This window comes from Schistocerca gregaria, chromosome 5, assembly GCF_023897955.1.
Source record: "Schistocerca gregaria isolate iqSchGreg1 chromosome 5, iqSchGreg1.2, whole genome shotgun sequence".
In the NCBI taxonomy this organism is placed as follows: domain Eukaryota; kingdom Metazoa; phylum Arthropoda; class Insecta; order Orthoptera; family Acrididae; genus Schistocerca; species Schistocerca gregaria.
The window spans coordinates 455,261,842-455,288,239 of record NC_064924.1 but is presented as its reverse complement, the minus strand read 5'-3'; the positions used below and the strand labels follow the sequence as shown (position 1 = coordinate 455,288,239).

Below are 26,398 nucleotides of genomic sequence, written 5' to 3'. Positions count from 1 at the left end.
GTCAGAGACAGCAAAGGACTTGGAAGAGCAGTTGAACGGAATGGACAGTGTCTTGAAAGGAGGATATAAGATGAACATCAACAAAAGCAAAACGAGGATAATGGAATGTAGTCGAATTAAGTCAGGTGATGCTGAGGGAAATAGATTAGGAAATGAGACACTTAAAGTAGTAAAGGAGTTTTGCTATTTGGGGAGTAAAATAACTGATGATGGTCGAAGTAGAGAGGATATAAAATGTAGACTGGCAATGGCAAGGAAAGCGTTTCTGAAGAAGAGAAATTTGTTAACATCGAGTATAGGTTTAAGTGCCAGGAAGTCGTTTCTGAAAGTATTTGTATGGAGTGTAGCCATGTATGGAAGTGAAACATGGACAATAAATAGTTTGGACAAGAAGAGAATAGAAGCTTTCGAAATGTGGTGCTACAGAAGAATGCTGAAGATTAGATGGGTAGATCACATAACTAATGAGGAGGCATTGAATAGAATTGGTGAGAAGACGAGTTTGTGGCACAACTTGACAAAAAGAAGGGACTGGTTGGTAGGACATGTTTTGAGGCATCAAGGGATCACAAATTTTAGCATTGGAGGGCAGCATGGAGGGTAAAAATCGTAGAGGGAGACCAAGAGATGAATACACTAAGCAGATTCGGAAGGGTTTAGGTTGCAGTAGGTACTGGGAGGTGAAGAAACTTGCACAGGATAGGGTAGCATGGCTGCTGCATCAAACTAGTCTCAGGACTGAAGACCACAACAACATACACGTATACATACATACATACATAAATACTGTCTGTAGGGTTGTGTGTGTTCTTGTGCTAGAAAAAGAGCAAGGGCTTGAAAGCTAGTGTGAGTACTTCTTCTGTTATATGTGTCTATGCTCTGCACATCAGTCCCAAAGCTGCACCTAACAGCCCTATCCTCACTGCAGCATTCCCCTGCACACTACCACAGGCAGCAAATGCATCTTCCTCCACCCCTACCCTACTACAACTACCTCTCCCCATACCATGTTTCCTCCTCACACCCACCAACCATCCCAAAGGATTGCTGTACACATCAGATGCAAGCACAGTTGGGTCTCGTGTGTGTGTGTGAGTGATCGCAAAGGGGGGGGGGGGGGGGGGGAGGGGGTGCGCTCACTTCTGTGAGTGTGTATGTTTTCTTCTTTGGAAGAAGAGATTTGTCGAAAAGCTTATAAGTAAGCATTTTAGCAGTCTTTTTGATTGTGCCTCCTCTCTGTGGTCAATATCTTTTTTTTTATTTGGATGCATATGCAGCAACAGTGGTGTGAGTCCTCAGTTACACTAGTGAACTAGTGTATTTGCTCTCCTTTCTACATTGATATAGTCCACTAATACCCAAAAACAGACCCAAGTAATGAGTTTTCAATTAAATGAGCAGCAGCGGAGATGGGTGAGTCGAGTCTCTGAGAGTATGGAGACTGCAAGTTTAGAGATGTCTTTGTAGGATCCACTGGCAAGTATAAAGTAAATACACAAGTATACATAGGTCGTTTCTGATCTTTACAGAGTCTCTGCAGAACTACGGTCCCGGCATTGTGTATTCAGATGGCTAAATGTAGAGCACTCTATCTCTCTCTCTCATCCCCACCCCACCCCTCAAGGATTTGTCCAAAAGGCAGTGAAGTTCTCATCCTTTTTGGTGTGCCTGTTGATGACTCAATGCCTCATCTATTCAGTGAGCTGTTACCTCCATTCCTAAATTATTTACTTTCTGCAGTGACTTTCCATACTATATCAATGTACTATTTGTTGTGGCATGTAAGTGCATGACTGCTTCTGATCTTGGTCTATGCCTTTAACTTGAGACAAGTCTCGCCATAAATGATCAATTCAGTGATTATAGGTGGCATGGAAAAAAAGGGGGAAATGCAGCAAATTTGTGCACTTACCAAATTTATTCAATTACTGATGATCATTTTCAAAGTAGGGCCCAATTTGACCAAACACACATCTGCATACATACCTCCTATTGCTCAAAATACTTCCGCATTTTTCTAATACCTTTTTGCCTGGAAATGACACTGACCATGTGTGCGATAGTTTTTTTTCCTACATCTGAAAGACTGTGTCCCAAAGCTTAGCCTACTTTTAAAATTACTTTAAAGTGCCTGTCTGCTGTTCATCACTTCCTCTATGTGGTAAGTAGCAATATATCCTATTCCTTATTTAAAATTTTCCATCATCTAATTCATATTGTTATTGTTATTGAATAGTGGATTTTCCATTGTTAGATTTTACAAATTGACAGGCACTAAACATAGTAAGTCTTTGAAAATATTTCTTAATCCTGGAGAGGAGTCATATCTCTCCTAGTTCATGAGTAAATAGAGTTTAATGGTGCCATAGATCAAGAAGTAAAGAACGACTGTCATTGCTGTCTTCATCAATAACAATAAACACAGCGCTATCATGTACGCACACACACACACACACACACACACACACACACACACACACACACACACAAATTACAAATCAGCATTTTTCCAAGTATTTGATACCCATGACTCGTATTCATGACACGAATGAATGATGTTTACCTTCTGACCAGCAAGGATGATTTTCTCCTATAGACTGGTTAATCATCAGTTCATACACACAGCTGTCGGGTGTACTGTTGAAATCACCACACAAAATTGTAGCAATTTTCTTTTCTGGCATCTGTCAAAAGAGGAATGAAAACAGTTCTGTTATTAATAAAAATAACTTTATTAATAATACAGATCCTTTGACTGCTGCCGATATGTTAAAATGCAGTGCCATACCTTTCTCTAGGGCAGTGGATGTCTTAATGTGTGGCCTGCCTCTCTTACAGTAATAAGTAATCCTGCTTGGTCTCTGAGTGTTATGTTATTTTTTGTTTCTAGTGTTTAGAGGTGGTGTCACTCGTACCTGTGTGCTGTTGACATCTTAACATGCGCAGCCATACCTGCCACACTCGTCCTGTAGCTCTTCAGAGTTTATATTGTTTAGTTGGAATGTCTATGAACAGTTGCGATTTTTTTATTAAAATTTGTGATGACTCTTCTACAGAATTTTGAAGTAACTGTCCTGTACTGTGGATGTCAGCAAGTATACTACACCATTCTATTAGTCCTATAACAGATTTAGTTCATATTTCTTCACACTCCAAAGAGCCAGAAAGAGATGGTGACATTCCTGGGAAAGAAGTGTGCAGGTGGAGGAAAAAGCAATTTTCGCCTACCTATGCATCCATTTGACAATTTGACTTCAGTACACAAGTGTCAACAAGGTAATGGTCATCTTTCATAATATACCCAATACAAGACTTCACAATATTTATAGTGAAAGAATTTAATTTTATTCATGCTTACTTACTTACTTATTGGTCAGTGGTACAACCCTTGTAAAACCTCAGCCTGTTTGTCACCTGCCTCCATTCTTCTCTGTCCATCACTTTCCTTCAGTCAGTTCCTGACTCCCATTGCTTTGGGATCCTCCTCCACATCTCCAGCCCACCTTTTCCAGGGTCTTCTTCTTCTTCTTCTCCTTCTTCCTTTGGGTTTTTCTATAAACACTTCCTCAACACTTTGAATTTCTGGAATTCTCTGAAGACATCCAACCCAAGTTAATCTTCCTTGCTTGATTTTCACTGCAATATTCATTTGTCCAAAACACATCTGTATTTCTGCAATTGTCCTTATTCTCCAGCTTCCTTCCTCTTTTACCACCCCAAATATCTTTCCCAAAATCTTCCTTTACCATCTCAAAAGCCAACCATCCTCTTCTGTGGTCATCACCAAGCTTTCCCATCCATACATTAATATAGATCTTTGGTACTCTGTCCCATTTATTTCCATTAAAGTCTCTCCTCTATCCCCACCAGGATCTCCTATTATCATATTTTACTTATATTAAGAGTCCTAACTTCTGTACTGCTCCTTCCAATGCTGCTTAATTATCCTTCAAGACCCTGATATTCCTTGCAATTAATGCTTCATCATCACAGCATATACCACCACATGGAACAGCCAAGTTAACTATTGTTTCTTCTGGGTTTGTTGACATTTGCCGCCTCTAGTTCTCAGTTAAAGACTACCACACTGATCACATCTCCTGCTGGAGCCCCCTCCCCACGTGGAGCTCTCCTGACAAATCTTGCTCTATCCCGACCTTGCATATTGTTGCTTTCATGGAAATTTTGGCCAATCTCACGGCAACTTTAGCAATATTTTAAAATGCTTCACACTGTGGAGAATCTTATTCTTGTCTAGGGTCTCATATGCTTGCTTAAAATTAATGTACAACTGATGCAGTTGCTTGCCATATTCAAAGAATTTCTCTAACACTTGTCTCAAAAAATCTGGTCTATTATGGATCTATGTCTCCTAAATCTAGCCTGAGAATCCACCAGTATGTTTTCACACCCGGTAGAGAGTAATACCATGGTAATTGCTGCACTCTGCCTTATAATCGTTTTTACATAATGGGCAGATTATTCCCATGCTCCAATGCATAGGCATTTCTTCCTTTATCCATAGTTCCTTTATTAATTAATTAACAGCTGTCTCCATCTTCTTTCCCCTAAATTTTAATGATTCAGCCTCTATGCCATCTTCTTCTGCTGCTTTATTATTCTTTAAGCTTTTAATTACATTCTTCACTTCTTCTGCGTCTGGTGGTTTGACTTCTTGCTCTTCCACTTCTGATTCTAATTGCAGCTCCAACGTCAGTTCCTCTTCTTGCTCCTTTGTTTCCTTTATAGTTTCCTCAACCCTTTCTATCAAGTAACTCAGCAAAATATCCCTGCCATCTTCCCAAAGCTTTGATTTTATCTCCAATTAGGTTTCCATCTTTGTTCTTGTAGAAGACTGTTCTTGGTTGGAATACACTCTTCATATCTCTAGACCTTTCACAGAGCTTTTGTATCTCATTATTATCCCTTATTTTATCCAACTGTACTGCCTTCCTCCTTTCATACTGCCTTTTCTTCGTCTTACATAACTTATCTGTACTTCTCCTCTTCCTCCGCTAGTACTGTTTACCTATGTAGCATTCTTTGTCTCACTTCATTTCTCTCAGAGTGCCAGTGAACATTCCTCGTCAAAAAAGTGAGCAATCCATATCGAACCACTTCACTGCCCTTCTCAGTGCTTTTTCTGAGGCCACGCCAATGACTGTTTTCAGTAGCCCACCATTTAGTTTCCCCATCCCCTTCCTTCCATGTGCTCTTCTTAACTTGATAATCTCTTCTAATTTCTTCTTGTATTCTCCCTGCTTTTTTTTTCATTTGGTGACTTTCTATATCATGTTTCACTTTTCCCCTACTTGTTTTGTTTCTCACCATATCTATCTTCTGTCTATATCTGATCCGCACCAAGTGATGATCTGTGTGTTTGTCTGCCCCTCTACAGCGAACGACTTTCATAATGTCTGACGCGTGCCATTTATCTATAATTACATGGTATATCTGGGTTCTTGTAACCATCTGGTGATGACCATGTGCACTTCTTAATATCTGTTCTTGGATGCTATGTGCGCTTTTTTTATTTGTTTTTTATTTTTAAATCAGCTTCTTACCATTGGCAAAGTCTATTAGTCTCAGTACATTATCAGTACTGACTTCATTCAAGCTGTCTTTTCCTACTATGTTTTTATACACTTCTTCTTTGCCTGTTTTCGCATTCAGATCTCCACTGATCCTTCTCATCTTCATCTGATTCCTCCGTAGGGGCATAGGCACACATCATCAAAACACTGAACATTATACATAACTCAATGAAGGTAAATATAGCAGAGATGCTGAGCCGTGATAGGCACAATAAAAAGATTCACACAATCATAGCTTTCATCCATTAAGGCCTTTGCCAGTAGCACACACACACACACACACACACACACACACTCACACACACACACAAGTGCAACTTGCACACACATCTGCAGTCTCAGAGAGCTGAAACTACACTGCTCTGTCAGTCTGTGTGTGTGTGTGTGTGTGTGTGTGTGTGTGTGTGTGTGTGTGTGTACTGCTGACAAAGGCCTTAATGGCTGAAAGCTATGATTGTGTGAATCTTTTTATTGTGCCTATCGCAGCTCAGCATCTCCGCTATATCGTGAGTAGCAACTTTCCTTCTCTCGTATTGTTACATTCCATCCTGGATTTTCCATTGTTTGAAGGTAAATATAATTACTTTCAAAGCAATCAGCAACAGATTGTGTTCTTTTAGAGTTGGGCAAAATTTTTCAATGTTATGATGATGTGTGCCTATGCCCCATAGAGAAATCAGAATTTTATTCACACACAATGGCAAATATGCAATAATCTGAATTCTTGGTAGGCAAAGCGGGAAGTATGTGATTTGACAAACTTTATTACTTAATTGCTGTTATTCCATGGCTTGGTGTGAGGGTAGTGATCACTTGTACAGAGATATATTTTTGAACAGTTCTGTTTTCAAAAAAAATATGCTCTGACAACTTGTTCCTTTTGAGAATGCTTTACTTCATTGGCAATGCTTGCTTGTACCAGAAGAGAAATTTTATTCAAATTGGGAAAATTGTTAGTAAAGCTCTTAAGGCATCCCACAAAGACTTTTATCAATAACAAAAACTTTTGGTTAATGCAGGCTTATCACAGTTGAAAGGCTTTTTATCTTTTAAGCAGTTCATTTCACACAAACAGAAAGTTTTATTTTATCAACAACTGGCATACATCCCATATATGTGTTTCAGGCTTTGTACATACTGAACAACTACAGGTTTATAGAAATAGATGCAACACTTCTCAACTGCAGAAGCAACTGAACTGAAGAGAAATCCAATCTACATAAACTGATTACTAAGCTGTGTAATGCAAGAAAGCACAGATATTTACTGCCTGCAACACCACAGACATGCTCAAGATGAAGAAAAGACTGAAAGACAAAACATTGGGTAAGAAAACAAACAATAAACAGCATTTTATTGATTAAAACTCATGTGTGGATGGGTTATGCTGCTGAACTCTTTGACAGGCTACTGAGTTCAGTTTGATGAGTGAATATGACTGTGGAATGGTAGAAAAAGTTCATTCTGAACTTCTGTGTCTTAGTTTCTCATACTCTTCATTGGATGAGATATGTCAATAGCAGGGTTTCTTCTATTTCTGGTACGAGAATATGAAGAAACTTAGGCAATACAATGGAGAAAAGCTGACAGAAGAATACACGCTGACTACAAAAGTCCTTTACTGTGCATTGGGATACATTTCCATATATTTTGTAATGAAATACACCAAGGAAAATGTGCTAATGCATAGGTGCACAGGTGGACCAAGAAATCTGATTGAAGTCCGTTTCATATGGAAGATACAGTTCATGGACATAAACAGTAAATGGATACTTGGAATTTCTGATTTCAAACTTTCCCTCCAGACGTATTACTGCACTGAGAAAATCACACAACAACAATAACAACTATTACTATTGGCCTCCAAATAGCCTTCCAAAAGACCAAGAACATCTGCTCATAGCATCCTACGCAAAAAACAGATCACAAAATATGACACATTGAGAGAATTCCACACTTCAAGCACTTTGGCAAAATCCTTGAAACTACAGGCGGAGAGAAAATGGCACAGAAAATTAAGATGAAAAACTCAGAAGAAAGTACAGTAAAATCCACAACAAAAGATGTTTGTTCATACTCATATAGAATGAGCACTATAACATAGTCATCAAGCCTGAAGTCTTGTATGCTAGTGCACTGCTTATACTCCACAGAAAGGTTTGCCTGGAAGATATCCTAAAAGAAGAATTAAAAATTTTAAGATGCTCAGTGCCCTAAGAAAAGAAGATGGATACAGACCGCAATCTTGAAAAACAATTAAAAAATGTTCAAATCTTGCGGCAGACGTAATAAAAACAAGACTGGAATTTTATGGGCATTTCCAACACCACCACCCACTCACAAAATTATGACATAAATAGAACAATTCAAAACTGTACCCAGGAACCAGAAGGCCACAAAGGATTTAGGAAAGGTTCATGTAAGTCCATCAGACAATTTTGATAGAAACTTATGCAGACAAAAAAATTATTAGCAAATGGGAAGTACTGCCAGAGAATGAAGTCACTACCAGACCAGGAAAAAAGTGGATGACGAAAGAAAAAGAACCAACAAAGAAATAATTAGTTGCTTGGAAGCTTCAAAGATTAAAATGTAATAGTTATGGGTGAACTGACAGGGTATAATAATAATAAAATAATAATAATAATAATAATAATAATAATAATTGTTATTATCTTAATTATTAAAGTAACTATCTCTAGTCATGAAGAACTGCAGTGTCTATGCAATCCTTTCTCCAAGCTGTGTTGCTCTTCAGTGATTATTGTCATAATTTTTAATCTCATCCCAACAGAAGTACTTTTGAATCTCTTCCCAACAGCAATGTGAAGTAAGCAAAAAGTGTAATTTACAAACTTAAATGATTTTGGAGTCATGCTACAGAAAACTGGGGTTGCAATTCAAGGATATGTACACTACCTCCAAACATTCTATGCTTCCATAACATTTTTCTTTTCCTACAATTTGTCAGAAGCAACATTCTGGTCACCAAAAATAATCCTACCCGAATATCATAGTTTTGCATAATGGCTATAACCAGTGTTGTACTGATTGAAAGCTATGTGTTATTACAATGCAAAAAATCGAACTGTTTATTAAATGAGTTAGTGATTTTATTAATTCATTTCTGAATTCTATAAGTAATCTAGACACCATGTTATCCCAGTCACTGCAGGATTTCATTTGGAGCTTTGAGATAATTTTCAGGAAATCACATGCATTTCCAATCCTTTTTACTGATGGTACTGAATCATCCATTTCATCTCTGCAGGCTTTACTTAAATGTTCCACTAAAGTCTCACTTTGGCTTTCTCAGCAACATCCCATTTACTCTTATTTCTACATTACTGGAATCTGCATACTGTTTTTTTCTCACATTTGTTATTTACTACACTTCAGGTTGTTCCCAAGACACTATCGGATTCACTTATTGCATCAGCATATTACTTTGCTTGTTGATTTTTTTTTATATTCCCTACAAATTTTTCAGCAGGTTTTGTGTGTTATTAGAAAGTACTTAAGTTTGGTGACCCTGAACAGCATGTATAGAACCTTCATATCTTTCTTTCATTTGATCTTTTTGGAGGAAATTTGAGATTTTGCTAACTGTCATCTTAAAATTTTTCTCATTTGAAATGCCTACTAAAAGTAGTGGTTAAATATTTCGTACAAATATTTGCACTTTTTACTACATAATCTGTTTTGTACACCTGTTGGATGTCTATTATAATCAATTTTTCTTTTCTAACTCTTGTAAGTTATAACTATTTGGCAAACTTTCTTAAGTTTTGACTGAAAATTTCTTGGGAACAATTTACTGTGATTGTGCACACACAGTTATTTGATAAACTCCAAGTAACTGTTCCAACAAACAGATGTCTTAGCTCTGAAGTCTACCCGTATATGAATAATTGTGCTAATCAATTAACAGAAAAAGTTCGACATTTTGGGTCCTTCAACATTTCTACTGTAAGTTATATACAAGCAGAAAAATTAAGCATAATAGCCAGAATCCCAGAAATAATTAGAAAAGGATAAGGAAGCCTGCTTAGATCACTCAGATGCAGATGGTCAGTCTACCTTCCATGTTTAAGAAGTTATTTGCAACGTAATACATTCTTCATGGAGGTGTGTTCTGTCTATGCAACTAAATGAAAGGCAGTTTGCTTCTCGTCATATGTGTTTTGCTTCTTTTATTTGTGAAGCATCTTCAGTGGCCTGTAATACATGCCTTTTTTATACACATAATAAATGTATTATGTAGTAGTTACAATATGTTACTATATTACACTTTGTCATGTTTTTCTCTTCTTTTACAGCTTCAAAACAACTTCTGTAGCATAAATACTGGGATGTTAAATCATCGTGTGTTGTTATTTATGATTTTCAGTGTTGTTAGTCCATATCTGTGACCCTGGAGATGCGTTCATTTGGTCCTCATGCTCCAGCTGGCTGATTTCTGACATTAAAATTCTACAGCTTTGTCCACAAAATGTTTCTACACTTACCTTTTGCTTATTGCACATGGTCTCCTTCAAAATACTCTCTTCCTCAATTGATACACTGCTCTCAATGCCTTTTCCGCTCTCAGGAGCAGTCTTCGTATGCCTCTTTCTGAATCACGCAAAGTGCCGCCTGTGAATTTTCTTTTATCTCGTATGTGGTCGCAAATCTTCATCCATTCAATGAGGTCTTCAACTTTGGAAATAAAGGAATGTCCACAGGGGCCAAGTCCAGAGAGTATGGAGTACGAGGCAGCACAATGATCTCATTTTTTGTGCAACAGCCATGCACCAACAGGGATGAATGTGTGTGTGTGTGTGTGTGTGTGTGTGTGTGTGTGTGTGTGTGTGTGGATGGGTGAGTGTGCACGTGTGTTATCATGATCCAAGAGCCATGAATTGTATCACCACATTTCAGGTCGTTTCCCTTTTGCATTTTCTCACAGGTGTCACAACACATCCCACTACTACCATTCCCTGTGGCACGAATTCATGATGAACTAATCCTTCAAAGTCAAACAAAACTATTAGTATAGCAATGACATTTGACCTGATCTGACACAGATTTTTGGTCTCTGACAACCATTACTGACCCATAGCAAAGACTGAACCTTGGTCTCAACAACATAATCGTAGACTCATATCTCATCACCAGTTATGATTCTGTTAAGGACGAGGCAGCACAATGATCTCATTTTTCGTGCAACAGCCACGCACCAACAGGGATGAATGTGTGTGTGTGTGTGTGTGTGTGTGTGTGTGTGTGTGTGTGTGTGTGTGGATGGGTGGGTGTGCATGTGTGTTATCATGATCCAAGAGCCATGAATTGTATCACCACATTTCAGGTCGTTTCCCTTTTGCATTTTCTCACAGGTGTCACAACACATCCCACTACTACCATTCCCTGTGGCACGAATTCATGATGAACTAATCCTTCAAAGTCAAACAAAACTATTAGTGTAGCAATGACATTTGACCTGATCTGACACAGATTTTTGGTCTCTGACAACCATTACCGACCCATAGCAAAGACTGAACCTTGGTCTCAACAACATAATCGTAGACTCATATCTCATCACCAGTTATGATTCTGTTAAGGACGAGGCAGCACAATGATCTCATTTTTCGTGCAACAGCCACGCACCAACAGGGATGAATGTGTGTGTGTGTGTGTGTGTGTGTGTGTGTGTGTGTGTGTGGATGGGTGGGTGTGCATGTGTGTTATCATGATCCAAGAGCCATGAATTGTATCACCACATTTCAGGTCGTTTCCCTTTTGCATTTTCTCACAGGTGTCACAACACATCCCACTACTACCATTCCCTGTGGCACGAATTCATGATGAACTAATCCTTCAAAGTCAAACAAAACTATTAGTGTAGCAATGACATTTGACCTGATCTGACACAGATTTTTGGTCTCTGACAACCATTACCGACCCATAGCAAAGACTGAACCTTGGTCTCAACAACATAATCGTAGACTCATATCTCATCACCAGTTATGATTCTGTTAAGGACGAGGCAGCACAATGATCTCATTTTTCGTGCAACAGCCACGCACCAACAGGGATGAATGTGTGTGTGTGTGTGTGTGTGTGTGTGTGTGTGTGTGTGTGGATGGGTGGGTGTGCATGTGTGTTATCATGATCCAAGAGCCATGAATTGTATCACCACATTTCAGGTCGTTTCCCTTTTGCATTTTCTCACAGGTGTCACAACACATCCCACTACTACCATTCCCTGTGGCACGAATTCATGATGAACTAATCCTTCAAAGTCAAACAAAACTATTAGTGTAGCAATGACATTTGACCTGATCTGACACAGATTTTTGGTCTCTGACAACCATTACCGACCCATTGCAAAGACTGAACCTTGGTCTCAACATCATAATCGTAGACTCATATCTCATCACCAGTTATGATTCTGTTAAGGAACATCTCATTCACATTTGCACAATCCAAAAGCTCTTCACATACAGTGAGATGAAGGTCTTTCTGCTCTTGACTCTTGAGCAGTGGGACGAACTTGGTGGTAACATGATGCATTCCAATATGCCGTGTCAGGATTTCACAACATGATCCTACTGAAATATTATATTTTTCTGCAATCTCTTGGACAGTCAGTCTTCAATTGACACGTACAATTTCATTGACATCCCTAACATGACCATTGTTGGTAGACATTGAAGGGTGCCCTAAACAAGGGTGATCTTTAACTTCTGTCTGGCCATTTTTAAACCATTTGAATCAGTCATAACACTGAGGACGGCTTAGGTACTCATGACCATAGACTTCTTGCATCATTTGGTATGCATCTATAAAGGTTTTCTTGAGTTTCATGAAAATTTAATACAGATGTTGTCTTTGTAACTTATTTAAATCAGTTGACCCATAAAAGAAACTTTTTGTTTCCTGTTCTGTAGATATGGCTTAAACCACTCATATGCTATTCCATTTATACCATTGAATTATAATTTCTGTAATATAATGTCCTGGTTCACACAATCAAATGCTTTGGACAAATCACAGAAAATTCCTATTGGTGACATTTTACTATTTAAAGAAATATTGTGTGGATAGTGTAATTGTATATTGCTGTCTCAGTGGAACAGCATTTCTGAAATCCGAACTAAGTATCCCATTACTGTTGAGATGGCTAACCACTTTTGAGTACATTATTTTCTCGAAGATTTTTGAAAATGCTGTAAGTGAGGATACAATAATTATTAACATCTGTGGTGTCCCCATTTTTGTAGAGAGCAGACAATGGCATATTTTAACCTGTCTGGGAAAATACCTTGAGTTAGTGATGCATTACATATGTGACTCAGAACATCAACTATAATTGCTCCACATTGTTTTAATATCTTATTAGAGATGTCATCTACTCCAACAGAACATTTATTTTTCAAAGATTTAATAATTTTACTTATTTCAGAAGAGGTTGTTAGGTGAAACTTAATCTGACTAAAATTTTTCAAAACTGACTCTTCCATGTACTGCCTGGCTTTTTCTGTTGAACTATTGGCACCAATTTTTTCTCTTACACCTTAAGAAATGGTTGTTAAATACATTAGCTACTTGTGTACTGTTGGTTAGGACGGTCTCATTCTCTTTAATGGTAATACTACCTACCCCAGTGGTTACATTTCCTGTCTCCCTTCTAACAACATTCCATACTGATTTGATTTTACTGCCAGAGTTGTTAATTTCTTCTCTAACATACATATTTCTTGATTTCCTTACAACTTTTCTCAGTGTGTTACAATAATTTTTATAGCGTGAAACTACTTCTGGATCTGTACTAGTTCTTGCTGTCTCATACAGTTTTCTTTTTCTTTCTGAATTCACTTTAATACCCGTAGTAATCCAAGGTTTCTTTGAAAAGCGTGTGGTGTTACATTCAGTAATTTTCTTTGGGAAACAATGCTCAAAAAGGGATATAAATTTATCAAGAAATATGTTGCATTTATCATTAGCATTTGGCTCATTATATACGTCTCCCCAATTAACATTTCTTAAACTTTATGTGAAGTGCTCTATAGATAACGGGTTGAGCAACCTCACACTTTTACTTAATGGTCTCTGAACTGTACACCCTGTTAGGTTTTGTAAGTTAATCAGTTGTGCATATGTACAATTTACCACAGGGAAATCATGTGTTCGTTTTACATCCTCTTTCTGTACAAATACATGATCTATTAGAGTGATACTATCTTGAGCTACACATGTAGGGAAATTGACCACTGATTCTAAGTTATATGTCGTTAATAACACTTCCAGTTCCAGTTCACTTTTCCTATCAGAATTACTTAGAAAGTTTACATTGAAATCACCGCAGATTAATAGCTACTTCTTTTTGTCTGACATACAGCATAACAGGGACATAAACTTTTTTTAAGAATAGCTCCCAGTCTCCTAATGAGGACCTGTACACTGCTGTTAATATCAATATTACATTATCTAGCTGAAGTTCACATGCACAAACCTCAAAGTGCTGATCAACACAAAATTTGCTTGCTTCTACAGTTTTGTATTTATACCCTTGTTTTATGAAAATGGCAACTCCTCCTTTATCCATCCTAGATCTACATGTGTAAGATGCTAAATTATACTCATTTATGCTGACACTATCCATCCCCACAGTTACATGGTGTTCAGAGAGACAGAGCATAACAATCTCATTTTTATTTTTGACATCACGAAACACACTAACAGCTCATCTATTTTATTTCTTATTCCCCTCATACTTTGATGAAGTAAGTCGATACTGCCCTTAGCTTTGCCCGTAATTACTGTACATGAAGTTTCTTTTATTCTATTTATAATGGTTGTTGTCTGTCTGGACTTTGGCTTTAACCTAAAAAACCTGTCTGCCTGGACCCATTAACCACAGGGATGACCCCTTGTGTGATTGTGGCCCGCCTTACAGTTTCTGCTAATAGAGAAGCTAACTTATTTTTCCCCTTCCTATTCAGGTGTAGGTCATGTGTAGTGTATCTCCATTAACCAATAGCATTAACTGGAACAACACTTATGTGAGATTTTGCCGGTGTCTGGTGCATCCTGTTCAGCTCAGTGTAAACATGCCTTACAGCAGTGTTTACCCAGGGCTGATCATGGCGCTGAAAGACCTCAATGAACCCCACATTTGTGTGCCCGGTTTCTGCTCCTATTTTATTCAGGTCATTCCTAATACTGTATCTTGGATTCATTGGCAGGCTGTTTCCTGCTCCACCAACTATAATTACCTGATCTTCCTTCTCAAAGTTCCTGCATAGCTGACCTAAGTTTTCTGTCATCTGGCTGAGGCTAGCACTTGGTTTCACAAAACTTGTGACCTGGTACCCTGCATCTAATTTCTCCTGAAGCTGCTGGCCCACACCCTTCCCATGACTGCTGCCTATAAGCAGAATTCTTCTTTTCCTATTCTCATTTGATCCAAAGCTGTCTTTTTTCTTTAAGCTAATATTTTGCTTCAACCTACTTTCAACTACATCCAGCTGAGGCCCCTCTTCCACTCCAGGTAGCAAGCCAAACTGATTTACTATTTGAATTTCTGGAGTTTTTTCAAGTGTTACCCTTTGCTTGCTACCTTTTCCCACTTCCCCATCTCTTTTTCCTCCCTTCAACAATATAATTCCAAGTTTGCGTTATCTAATTCAGCTACTACATTCGCCCCAAGGAAACCATAACTTACAGTCTACACAGAACACCCCCTCTTTCAAATTTCTATGGCAACAACCCCATTTGTCACACATGGTTTGATAGACAAACTTAACAGAAAAGCGGAGATGGCCCACAATCTTGTATGCAAGTTAACAAAGAGTTTAATTGGCACCTAATGAAACAGGGCTGCTAACAAGCGATGCAAAAACTGTCCATGTAACTATTAACAGATTAATAATTTCTTAAGTTAATATGTTGGGGAATTTATACAGAACAGCAGACTTTATGATTATGTTTGCAAGGTGTGCTGCTCTGGTAGCTCAGCACATGGTGGCAGCCTGAAAATAAGACACTTAACACATGTAACTAAATAAAATGATGCTGACTCAGCTCTTAAGAGGACATGTAGCATCCATGTTTGTAGCAATAGTGCCATGAATATGAAAATGTTATACACTGAAAAAAAAATTGTAATTTTAAAGGGGCACATAAAGATTAATTACTGAAAGTTGTAACATCTTGTAAGAGGTTAAATACAAGGCCAATATTGAAAGTTGTGGGCAACCCATTGTTAAAATCCCAATTCCAACAGTGTAACATAAATGTCTATGGGATCATAATCTACAGACTTTGCACCATATGATGCCATATTGTGATTGTGATGTCATCAGTGACTATAATGTCACCACAGGCAGTACTTTTCAAAATGGCTGACATCATGGGTAGTGGGCAACAGACAGATTCCATATTCCAAGATTTCCAGAAAGCACCAAACACAGTGCCTCACTGCAGGCTGTTGAAAGACTGAGCACACGGATTAGGTTCCCCGATATGTGAGTGGCTTCAAGGCTTTTTAATTAATAGAACTTAGTATGTTGTCCTCAGTGGCAAGTGTTCACAGGAGTATCATCAGGGAAGTGTGACAGGACAGCTCTTATTCTCTATATACATAAATGATTTCACGGACAGGGTGAACAGCAATTTATGGCTGTCATTTTCTATATACATAAATGATCTGGTGGACAGGGTAAGTGGCAATCTGTGGCTGTTTGCTGATGCGACTGTGGTTTACAGGAAGATGTTGCTAGTGTGTGACTGTAGGAGAATACAAGACGACTTACACAGAATTTCTAATTGGTCCCATGAATGGCAGCTTCCTCTAAATGTAGAAAACTTCAAGTTTACATGCAGTAGTAGAAACAATCTTCTAATGTTTGAATAAAACATTACTAGTGTGCTGCTCAATACAGTCACATCAGTTAAATAACTAGGTGTAACAGTGTGAAGCAATATGAAACAGAATATGCTTGCCAGGTTAGTAGTAGGGAAGGCAAATGCTCCACTTTATTCTATTGGGAGAATTTTGGAAAAGTGTAGCTCATCCATAACAGACACAGTGCATAGAACTTTAGTGTGACCCCCCTTGAACACTGCTCGAGTGTTTGGGATCCCCATCGGATCAGGTTCAAGGAAGATATCGAAGTAATTCAGTTTGGTCGATCAGCTTGTAACTACTACGGCAATAGTCAAATGGGAATCCCTGGAGAGAATGTGACACTCTTTTTTGGGCACTATTGTGGATATTTAGACAAGTGGCATTTAAGGCTGACTGCAGATCGATTCTACTGCTGCACCACACATTTCATGCAAAGACCATGAAGATACAATGTGAGAAATTAGGGCTCATATGAAGGCTTATAGACCGTCATTTTTTCCCTTGCTCTATCTGTGAGTGGAATAGGAGAGGAAATGGCTAGTAATGGTATATGGTTCCCTCCACAATGCACCATACAGTGGCTTATGGAGTATGTGTGTGGGTGTAGATGTAGATCAATGTTTCATTTTCACAAAGTGCTCTCACTGAATGCCTTGTTAAACAGTGAAAATGTGCTGCTGAAATTCACCTCAGACTTCAGAATGCCTATGGAGATGTCTGCACGACCACCAGCAGTCTTAGGAGATGGGTGACACATTTAAAAGATGTAACATGAGCGTCCAAGATGGTTTTGTAGCAGTTGCCCTCTAACTGCCTCCATGGAATGCAACAAGAAAAGAGATGTGAGCTCATTTGAGAAGACAGGCATCTCACAGTGAAAGAAATCACTGCAGAAATTGCAGTAGGACACAGAGCAGTGCCAGAAATGATTCAAGGCTTATGTTATCAGAAAGTTTGTGCCCACTGGGCTCCATACTTATTTAGCAAAGAAAACGAACTTCAACAAAACCATCACTCAACACCTTCTTCATATATTACAAAATTAAGTTAATGAATTTTTGCTGAGGATTGTGAAGGTAATGAAAGCAGGTTTCACCATTATGAGACTGAAACAAATGCCAGAGTATGAAATGGCACTGCCTAGATTCAGCACCAAAGAAGAAACCAAAGACTGTGCTGCCTGTCAAAAAAGTTATGGGCACTGTCTTCTGGTATGCAGGAACGCGCAAGGTTGCATTCTGATTGATTTTCTTGAACGAAGACAAACCATAAATACTGCCTGCTACATCAAGACACTTTTGGAGCTCTGGTGTGTATTGTGCAATAAACGCCCAGTGAACAAGGTCATCTTGCAACAGAACCCATATTAATACTCTGCAAACCAGTGTTACATGCGCGGAAGAGGGTGCATCCCACTGTACCGGTTAGTAGGGTCTCATCCTGTTCCATTCACATATGAACCATGGGAAGAATCACTATCTGAATGACTCTGTGTGCAGTAATTATTCTAATCTTATCCTAATGATCCCTGTGTGAGTGATACATAGGGTGTTGTGGTATATCTTTAGAGTAACCATTTAAAGCTGGTTCTTGAATGATTGTTAATAGACTTTCTTGAGATAGTTTACATCTGTCTTTAAGAGTCTGCCATTTCAGTTCTACCAATATCTTTGTGACACCTTCCTATGGATTAAAAACACTTGTGACCATTCGTGCTGCCTTCTCTGTATATGTACAATATCTCCATTAGTCCTTTCTGGTACAGGTCCCACACACTTGACCAATATTCTAGGATGGTTTGCACAAGTGATTTGCAAGCATCTCTTTTGTAGACTCACTGCATTTTCCAAGTATTCTTTCAATGAACTGAAGTCTACCACCTGCTTTACCCACAATTGAACCTATGTGTAATTATTCCACTTCTTATCCTTACAAAGTAACACACTCAGGTATTTGTAGGAGTTTGCCAATTCCAACAGTGGCTCACTGATATTATAGTCATAGAGTATTATGTTTTTTCATTTTGTGAAGTGTTAAAAAATTTACATTTCTTAACATTTAGAACAAGTTGCCAATCTCTGCAACACGTTGAAATCTTATCAAGACCCGAAAGAATATTTATGCACATTCTTTAGTACTTCATTATAGATAGCTGCATCATCTGCGAAACGCCTGATTTTACAGTTAATATTGTCTGCAAGGTCATCAATATACAACATGAGCAGAAAGGGTCACAACACACTACCCAAGGGCACACCCGAGGTTACTTCTACATCTGATGATGACTCTCCATCCAAGATAACATACTTGCTCCTCCCTACCAAAAAAAGTCCTCAATCCAATCACAAATTTCTCTTGATACCCCACATGATCATACTTTTGACAATAAGTCTAGGTGCAGTACTAATTCAAATGCTTTTTGGAAATCAAGAAACACTGCATCTACCTGGTTGCCTTGGTCCAAAGCTTTCAGTATGTCATGTGAGAAAAGTGCGAGTTGGGATTCACATGATCGATGTTTTCGAAAATTATGCTGGTTGGCACTGAGCAGGAAATCCATTATGTCTGAAAACAAGTGTTCTCTGCATATTAATGACAGCAGGTGAAATCCCAGCAACAAAAGTGGAAAAGGCTGGGATTTCTGAAACTAATTAGAACATTATTTTCCTGCCAAATTGTAGAAAAGGCAGAAGACAGGAAACGGGCAGAAGATACAGTAAAGAATAGGAAGTCACTCAGAATCCTGTATCAAGTGAAATTATTATTGTAGAACTTTAAGAATATGGAACAAATGTTAGTTGTTGATCCACTGTTGAATCAAAATTAATCCCTGCATTGCACATTGCACACGGTCTTTCACACAGAGTTGGGAGTAATTTTTACTTCTCTCCAGCAGCTGTGATCGCATCACTGATCACTGATTTCTGCCTGTTTACTTTTCACTTAATGAATGACATCTGTATCAATTTTGAAAACCAGCAATTAAACTGTAGACGAAAAGTTTACCAAGGTCAAATGCACTGTGTGTCACTAAATATGAAGATGTTGGAATGCAAACATGAGGAAATATGGGTCCCAGATTATGTGGTTACTGTAAAGATTTTGGACCAAGTCTTGATCAATTGGGGCAATCAATATTTTCTTGCACCAAGCTGGAAATGCCAGAGCTTGTTTTTAGTTGTGCTTTGAGAGAAGGAAGACTGTTTATCAGTTCCGAAGCAAAGCTTTTTTTCATTTGGATATGGATACTTCTGTTGAAAGTATTTTAAGGATGTGTACTTAAAGGAGAAAATACATTTCTAATAATTACCTTCTTTGAAATATCTCCCACAACAGACTGGAGATATGCAAGAGCAACAGAAGCTTGCAAAGCACGAAAATAATCAGGTTCAGGCCAGGAGCGTAAATGTGTGTTAGCAATTATCACACAATTATCCTCCTCTTCAAGAGATATCAACACAGCTATCTGCAAAAAAGGAAAGCAAGTTATCTTTTCATCCTTTCATTTAAAACCACACATCAGAAAACAACAAAGTATAGCATTCCAAAAAATAGACAATCTAAGATCCTCTGAATCAAAATGAAAAATATTTATCACTTCACAACTTTATGAATTTAAACATACATGTAGAACAACTCAGAGAACTCTGAAATATAAAACTACAAGGGAAACTAAACTGAAAAAAAACAATGGTGGTTTCAGTAGTGTTATATGAAAGTGAGACATGGGTTCTCTTGAAAAAAAAGAGAGTAAAAATTATGTCAGTTGAGATGAAATTTCTCAGGCAGATAAAGGCTGCACACTGATGGACCAAATATGAAGCACAGAAATAAGGCAAGAGCTACAGATTTTCAATTTGGAAACCAAAATTAAAAAGTATGGAGTCAGCTAGTGTAGCCATTTAGAAACAGTACAGCAAGATTGTCTACCTAGAATCGTCATGAGCTACAGGCCCACTCGATAGGGAAGTGTTAGATGACTATGGACAAGATGGTTTCTGGAACAGGTTGTGCAGCCTACTCCGTAAAGTAGTGATGGTGGTGGTGGTGATGGTCGTGGTGTATAGAACAATACACAGCAAATGGAATGTGTTAGAAAGGAACACCATTGCAATATCTTTAGCCTACTACATCAATGACAGACATAAAAAGAAATCTATGAACAGACATATTAAGCTACTCTCCATTGAGTCAAGATAAAGATAGCTGTATGATACTCAAAGAAATGCCCCTCACAGATAAGACTATCCGAATTCTAGTGATGAACTACTGAAGCATTCATAACAAAATCCCGAAGCTTGAAGTACCCATAAAAAGCAATGGAGGTCACTCTTTCCATCTCCTGGCGAAGTGCCAGTGTATGACAGTCTCTCTCTTTAATAAATTATCATTGGCAGTAGCCACATAAATTCATAATGCCCACCTCCGATACCTACAGTAGGAGACGGGTTGGGATAGACGGACACTTTACCAGAAGATGGAAAGAGAGAGTAGCCTTCCTGAAGTATCACCCTTGCACTACAATCTTATGTGGCAAGAAACCTATGAAAATTTTATTGCATTGACACATCAAGAAAACCTTCACAGGCAATATTAAATGCTTTCAGTGAAAACTACTCAGAACAGATGTTTGGAAGCCTACTCATTAACATATATTTATAATGACAAGAACATATCTGAAGTCTCTGAATGTCTGCAGTGAAACTGACATTAGTGACTATGAGACACTGAAAATTGTTATCAAAACAGGAATGGCAGCTAAAACAAATAGAAAGATAAACATGTTCAATAAAGTAGACTAAGAGGTAGTAGTGTCATATCTCATGGAAAAACTCTAAACCTTTAGATCCGGGCACAAGTACATAGAGGAACTGCAGCTCAAAACAGTTGACCATGCACAGGGCAGATATGTACCTAGTAGAACAGTTTCTAATGGGAGGCACCTTCTGTGGTATGCAGTCTCTGCAAAGAAACCTCTAAGGCACAACCTGTTCAAAAAATAATCTTGTCCATAGGTGCAGAATAGGTATAATATGAAGGATAGGGCTATAGATGAGATAGGTACTGACTGAAATATGTTTGGCTCTCAAAAGAACACTGTATAAGCCTTCAACAACTACTGTAACAGACTCTTATCAACAGACCTCCCACCATTCACACAGAAATTCTGGTCGTATGCAAAGGTTGCCAGTGGCACCAACATAACAGTTCACATAGGTATGGATGATACAGGAACTGAAATTGAATGTAGCAAGGCTAAAGCAGAAGTGGTGAACTTCATTTTCAAATACCCCTTTGCAAAGGTAGATACAGGAGTACTACTCCAGTTTGATTCTTGCACCATTGCAAAGATGAATGATACAGGTACTGTATCGTGAAATCATATTTTCAGCTTTTGACTGTAATTATTACTTATTTTCTGCTACTGTCCAGTTTTGGTTGTAATGGCATTTTCAAATGATAGCTCCAAAAAATGGACCACAATTACGTATAGCAATGGCAAGGAAAAAACAAATAAATAATTTAAAAAAACAAATGAAATTATATGGTGTGATAATTACTCCAGTATGAGATCTGTTCAAAAAACTCTACAAAATCTGTAATTTCGGTGCATGTAAATGGTGCGTTGGAGCAAAATGCATTTGGCATCCCTGCACACATCTGTGTATAGTGTGTAACTGCAGGAAGTATCATTGTTGTATGTTTGTTACTGTTCAGTGCTGTATTGAGTAGAAAGTTGTGTCACATTGTTTGTGAATTTCAAGATGGCAGAGTTAGAGGACCAATGCATCTGCATTAAATTTTGCACGGAATTCAAGAAAACCTTAACAGAGGTACACCAAATGACACAGAAAGTGTACAGTGAGGACTGCTTAGGCCATACTCAGTGATATGAATGGTTCACATAGCATAAAAATGGCCGGATGGAAATTAAGGATGACCCTTGTTCAAGATGCCCTTCGGCATCCACCGACAACGCTCATGTCAGGAACATAAACAAAATTGTGCATGCCACTGACCGAGAGATTGCAAAAGAATGTAACATTTCAGTTGGATCATGTCTTGAGTACTCTTGAGAGGCCGGGGGGGGGGGGGGGGGGGGGTGATTATGGCGTCCGCAGGAGCTGTACCATGGTCAGTGGTCAGCTCGACAGCATCGTCGGGGAGCTGTGTGGGTAGATGTCGTGAAGTAAGGTTCGGCCACCAGACCTGGAAGTCGTTGAAGCGAGCCGGTCGTCGTACTGGGAATGCTGGTCGTGCGGTGACAGGTAGGCCAGCGGTTTGCGGGTGGAACAGAGCGACGACAATGGCGTCTCCGGTGAGCGTGGCAAACACACGAAGCACGTCCAGGTTGATGTCGGGTGGTAGGGAAACACATTTCACCAGGTGGCAGGGAATGGCGGAGGTTGTGTCATGAGCACTGGATGAAGAGAAACACACAACGAACAGCGTATAATCGTGAAGTATTGTTGAGATGTCACGGATTATGGCAGGGGGTACAGGCACAAACACCTCGAGCAAGGGCACATTCAAGTTGGGGGGGCGTGAGAAACCTCAACAGGGTGAGGCAGGCGACGGTGGAGAGGTCGAAGGGACCAGAGAAGAGTCCGGTGGCAAGGGTGTGGTCATAGGTAAGCTCGACGTGGGGAGCATGTGGTCACTCGATGGAGTGCGTGAGACCGGAGTAGAGGGCGAGGTCGGAGGAGAGCTCGACGACTGGAGCTGGAAGTCACTTGAACGAGTGTGTAAGTCTGACGTGGAGGGAGTGGTCAGAGCATCGTGAGCCATGACAGTGACTGGCGTAGTCGTGGCCTGAAGGGGGGAAGAAGAAGGCTCAACATGAGCAGGCTTAAGTCTGTTGAGAGAGACTGTAACAGCTGAATCATCCATTTGTATGTCATACGTGTTGGTTGAGTGCTGGAGAACTTGGTACGGGCCAGTATACGGAGGTTGGAGGGGAGCACAGACAGTGTCATCTCGGAGCATGCCATACTCGCAATTGTCCAGAGATTTCGGGACATGAACCTTAGAGCGTGAGTGGCTGGTGGGCAGAAGTATATGACTATATGGAGGTTGATGAAGTGACGTCTGACGCGGTCCACGAAGGAAGGTAAGTCAGACTGAGGGAGAGAAGCGGAAGGGCTCACAAGTCCCATGACTCGACGAAAGCTTGAGCAACAGTTTCTACCGTAATATTGGGCAGGGGACAGCCTCGACCCAGCGAGATGTTCGGTCGAAAGACGAGAGAACATTACAATAGCCGTTAGAGGGGGGGGGGAGAGGGCCGACAACGTCAATATGAATATGTTGGAAACGCCCAGGAATAATCAAAAAGGTGCCTATTGGGGGGGGGGGGGGGGGGGTGAAGTGTACTTGTGTTCTTTGCAGGGTTGGCACGTGACGCAGGAACATGCCCATTGCTGGCAGTCCTTGTTGACATTTCTCCACACAAAGCTCTCCACTACGAGGCGGGCGGATGCACGAACACCGGGTTGGGCTAAATTATGCAATGCTTTGAAGACAGCTCTTCGTAGCTTGGTTGGGATGAGGGGGCGTAACGTGCCTGTACTGTCGTTGAACCACATCTCACCAGAAATGACAGGGAAGGTGGTGCGGATGAAGTGTAGTGAACAGGTAGTGTGTTTCCTCGTCGGCGGGTTGGAGGTTAGGCAGTTCAGAGAGGTCTAACAGCATATGGATGGTGTCGACTCATGAAAGGAAATCAGCAACTATATCGTCGGCACCCTTTATGTGTCCGACATTGGTCGTGAACTGAGATATGAAGTCCATATACCTGAAGCGGCGAGGAGGCAGGTCAGCTGCTGGGTTTGTAATGGCCGCATCCAGCGGTTTGTGGTCCGTTAAAACATAGAAAGGCTGTCCCTCAAGGTCTGTCTTAAAATGCTTGATCGCTTTGTAGACCGCGAGCAACTTCCTGTCAAACGCAGAATATTTCCGTTGTGCATTGGTGAGCTTGCACGAGAAGAACTGCAGAGGCGAAGTGTGGCCATCAATCGTCTGGCTAAGGACAGCGCCGATGGCAGTATCGCTCGCGTCTGTGGTGATGAAAAGCTGCGTATTGCAATGAGGATGCGCGACGGTGCAGGCCTCAGCAAGAAGATTTTTGAGGGCAGTGATAGAGTCAGTCATGGCAGGGGTCCATGGAACAGTCAGAGATCCAGAAGTGTTGGTGCATGCCAAGGTGTCCGTCAGTGGAGCCTGAATCCCCGCAGCCCAAGGTAGATCTCGGCGATAATTACTAACTGTCCCCAGAAAGTGCCGGAGCTCTTTGAATGACGAAGGTCTGGTTAGGTTTAGCATTGTTTATACTTTCCCAGGGGTCGGTGAAATGCTGTCAGCAGAGACCCAAAAACCAAGAAAAGTGACAGCGGGTTTATGTAACTGCAATTTGTCCTGGTTGGCCTCGATGCCTGCTGCCGCAAGAGTGTTCATAACAGTTAGCACATGTCGAATGTTGTCCTCAGTGGAGGAGCTGAACACAAGAATGTCATCAAGATATGCAAAGCAGAATTTTAGGTCGAATAGCACTTCGTTGATGAAGCGTTGCCAGGTTTGGATTGCGTTTTTCAGAGCAAAGGGCATGAATTGAAACGGAAATAACCCAATCGGGTTGGTGATTGCTGTCTTCTCGATGTCTTCAGGTGCCATGGGGATCTGGTAGCTCTGGTAGTAAGCCCATTTGCAATCAATGACAGAGAACGTGGTCGCACCTGCGAGGGAACTGGTGCAGTCAGCAATTTTGGGTATGGGGCAGGTGTCCATAATTGTTTGTGCATTTAGTTGACGGTAGTATCCGCACATGCACCAGGACCCGTCTTTCTCGGGTGTCATATGTATGGGCGTATACCAGCTACTGGCAGAGGGTTCAATGATGCCGGAGCTTAGTAGTACAGAAATTTGATTTTTAAGATCCGAGAGGTGCTCGGGACAAAGTCGACATGGTTTACTTGATCTGGCATGAGGCGAAGCTTGTGAACCGTGCCGTTGGTGACGACGGAAATGTTGCTGGTGGTGCGGGAGGCGGTTTGTTTACAACGTGTGGTGGGCGGGGCAGGCGAGGCATGGTCGTAGTGTTCGGAGCCACTCGGCGGATCCAACGGGAGCCGAGGCGGCAAAGTGTCCCAGGCGTCAACGCGACAAGATGGCTGCCGGCCCGAAGCACTGGCACCGTGGTCGGGTGAGCTCGGTAGAGCTGGTGAGCCATTAGTGAGTCCATTGTACATTGGCGCGGCCTGTGGCAGCACGGTTGCGGGCGAAACGCTTGGCACTAGTGCACTATTTGTGTTATCAGTGGCGGTTGCACAGCGGCGCACAGGAGCTGAAGTTGCATAGTATAAGGTGCTGTCCGCGAGGGACATATGACGCTCGTCGCTCATGCGCACTTGTGTCCGGCCGAGTGTCAAACACTGCCGTGCTAAGAGGGTGTGGAGCTGCGGAGTTGTCAGTACATGTTATGGCAATCTTGATAGCACAGTTGCGAGGTGTAGCGGGAGGTAAAAACACGAAGGCTTGATTGCTGGGCCTGCAAGCAGGTTCGGCGCACTTACTGATTTTGCTTTGTCCTCACTGTAGTGTCTGTTATTCTTTTGCTGCATCAGAGAGCTGAAGCTGAGTTTCATGGAGCCGGAGGGAGAGCTCAAAGTTTTCCTTGCATAGGTTAGCGATGTTTTCAAGCTTGACAAGGCACTCGTGTTTTGTTTCTTGTAAAGTCGCCGACAGAGACGAGCATGTATGGATGAGATGAGCCCCTACCAATGTGTCACGTGGGGGGTTGGGGGAGTATTTCCTCGACGGAGCACAGGGGAAATGAGTCTTGGATTGTTGATGAAACACGGTGTTTCACACTAGGTCCGGTGAAAGTTTACGGTGTCGCAAGAAGTCAGTGCCTAGT

General features: G+C 40.4%; 1 protein-coding gene across 2 annotated transcripts in view; it reads right to left on the bottom strand.

Moving 5' to 3' along the window:
• Window positions 1–26,398, bottom strand: part of LOC126272968 (2',5'-phosphodiesterase 12-like) — a 173,997-nt gene that overhangs the window by 46,898 nt on the left and 100,701 nt on the right. For both annotated transcript variants that reach the window (XR_007549289.1, XM_049976299.1), the window contains exons 5-6: window positions 19,796–19,951; window positions 2,564–2,684 (exon numbers count right to left, since the gene is read on the bottom strand). Coding sequence is in view for 1 of the 2 variants with exons in the window: in XM_049976299.1 (XP_049832256.1) it covers window positions 2,564–2,684; window positions 19,796–19,951 (277 nt within the window). In the remaining variant the exon portion in view is untranslated. The remainder of the gene's footprint in view (window positions 1–2,563; window positions 2,685–19,795; window positions 19,952–26,398) is intronic.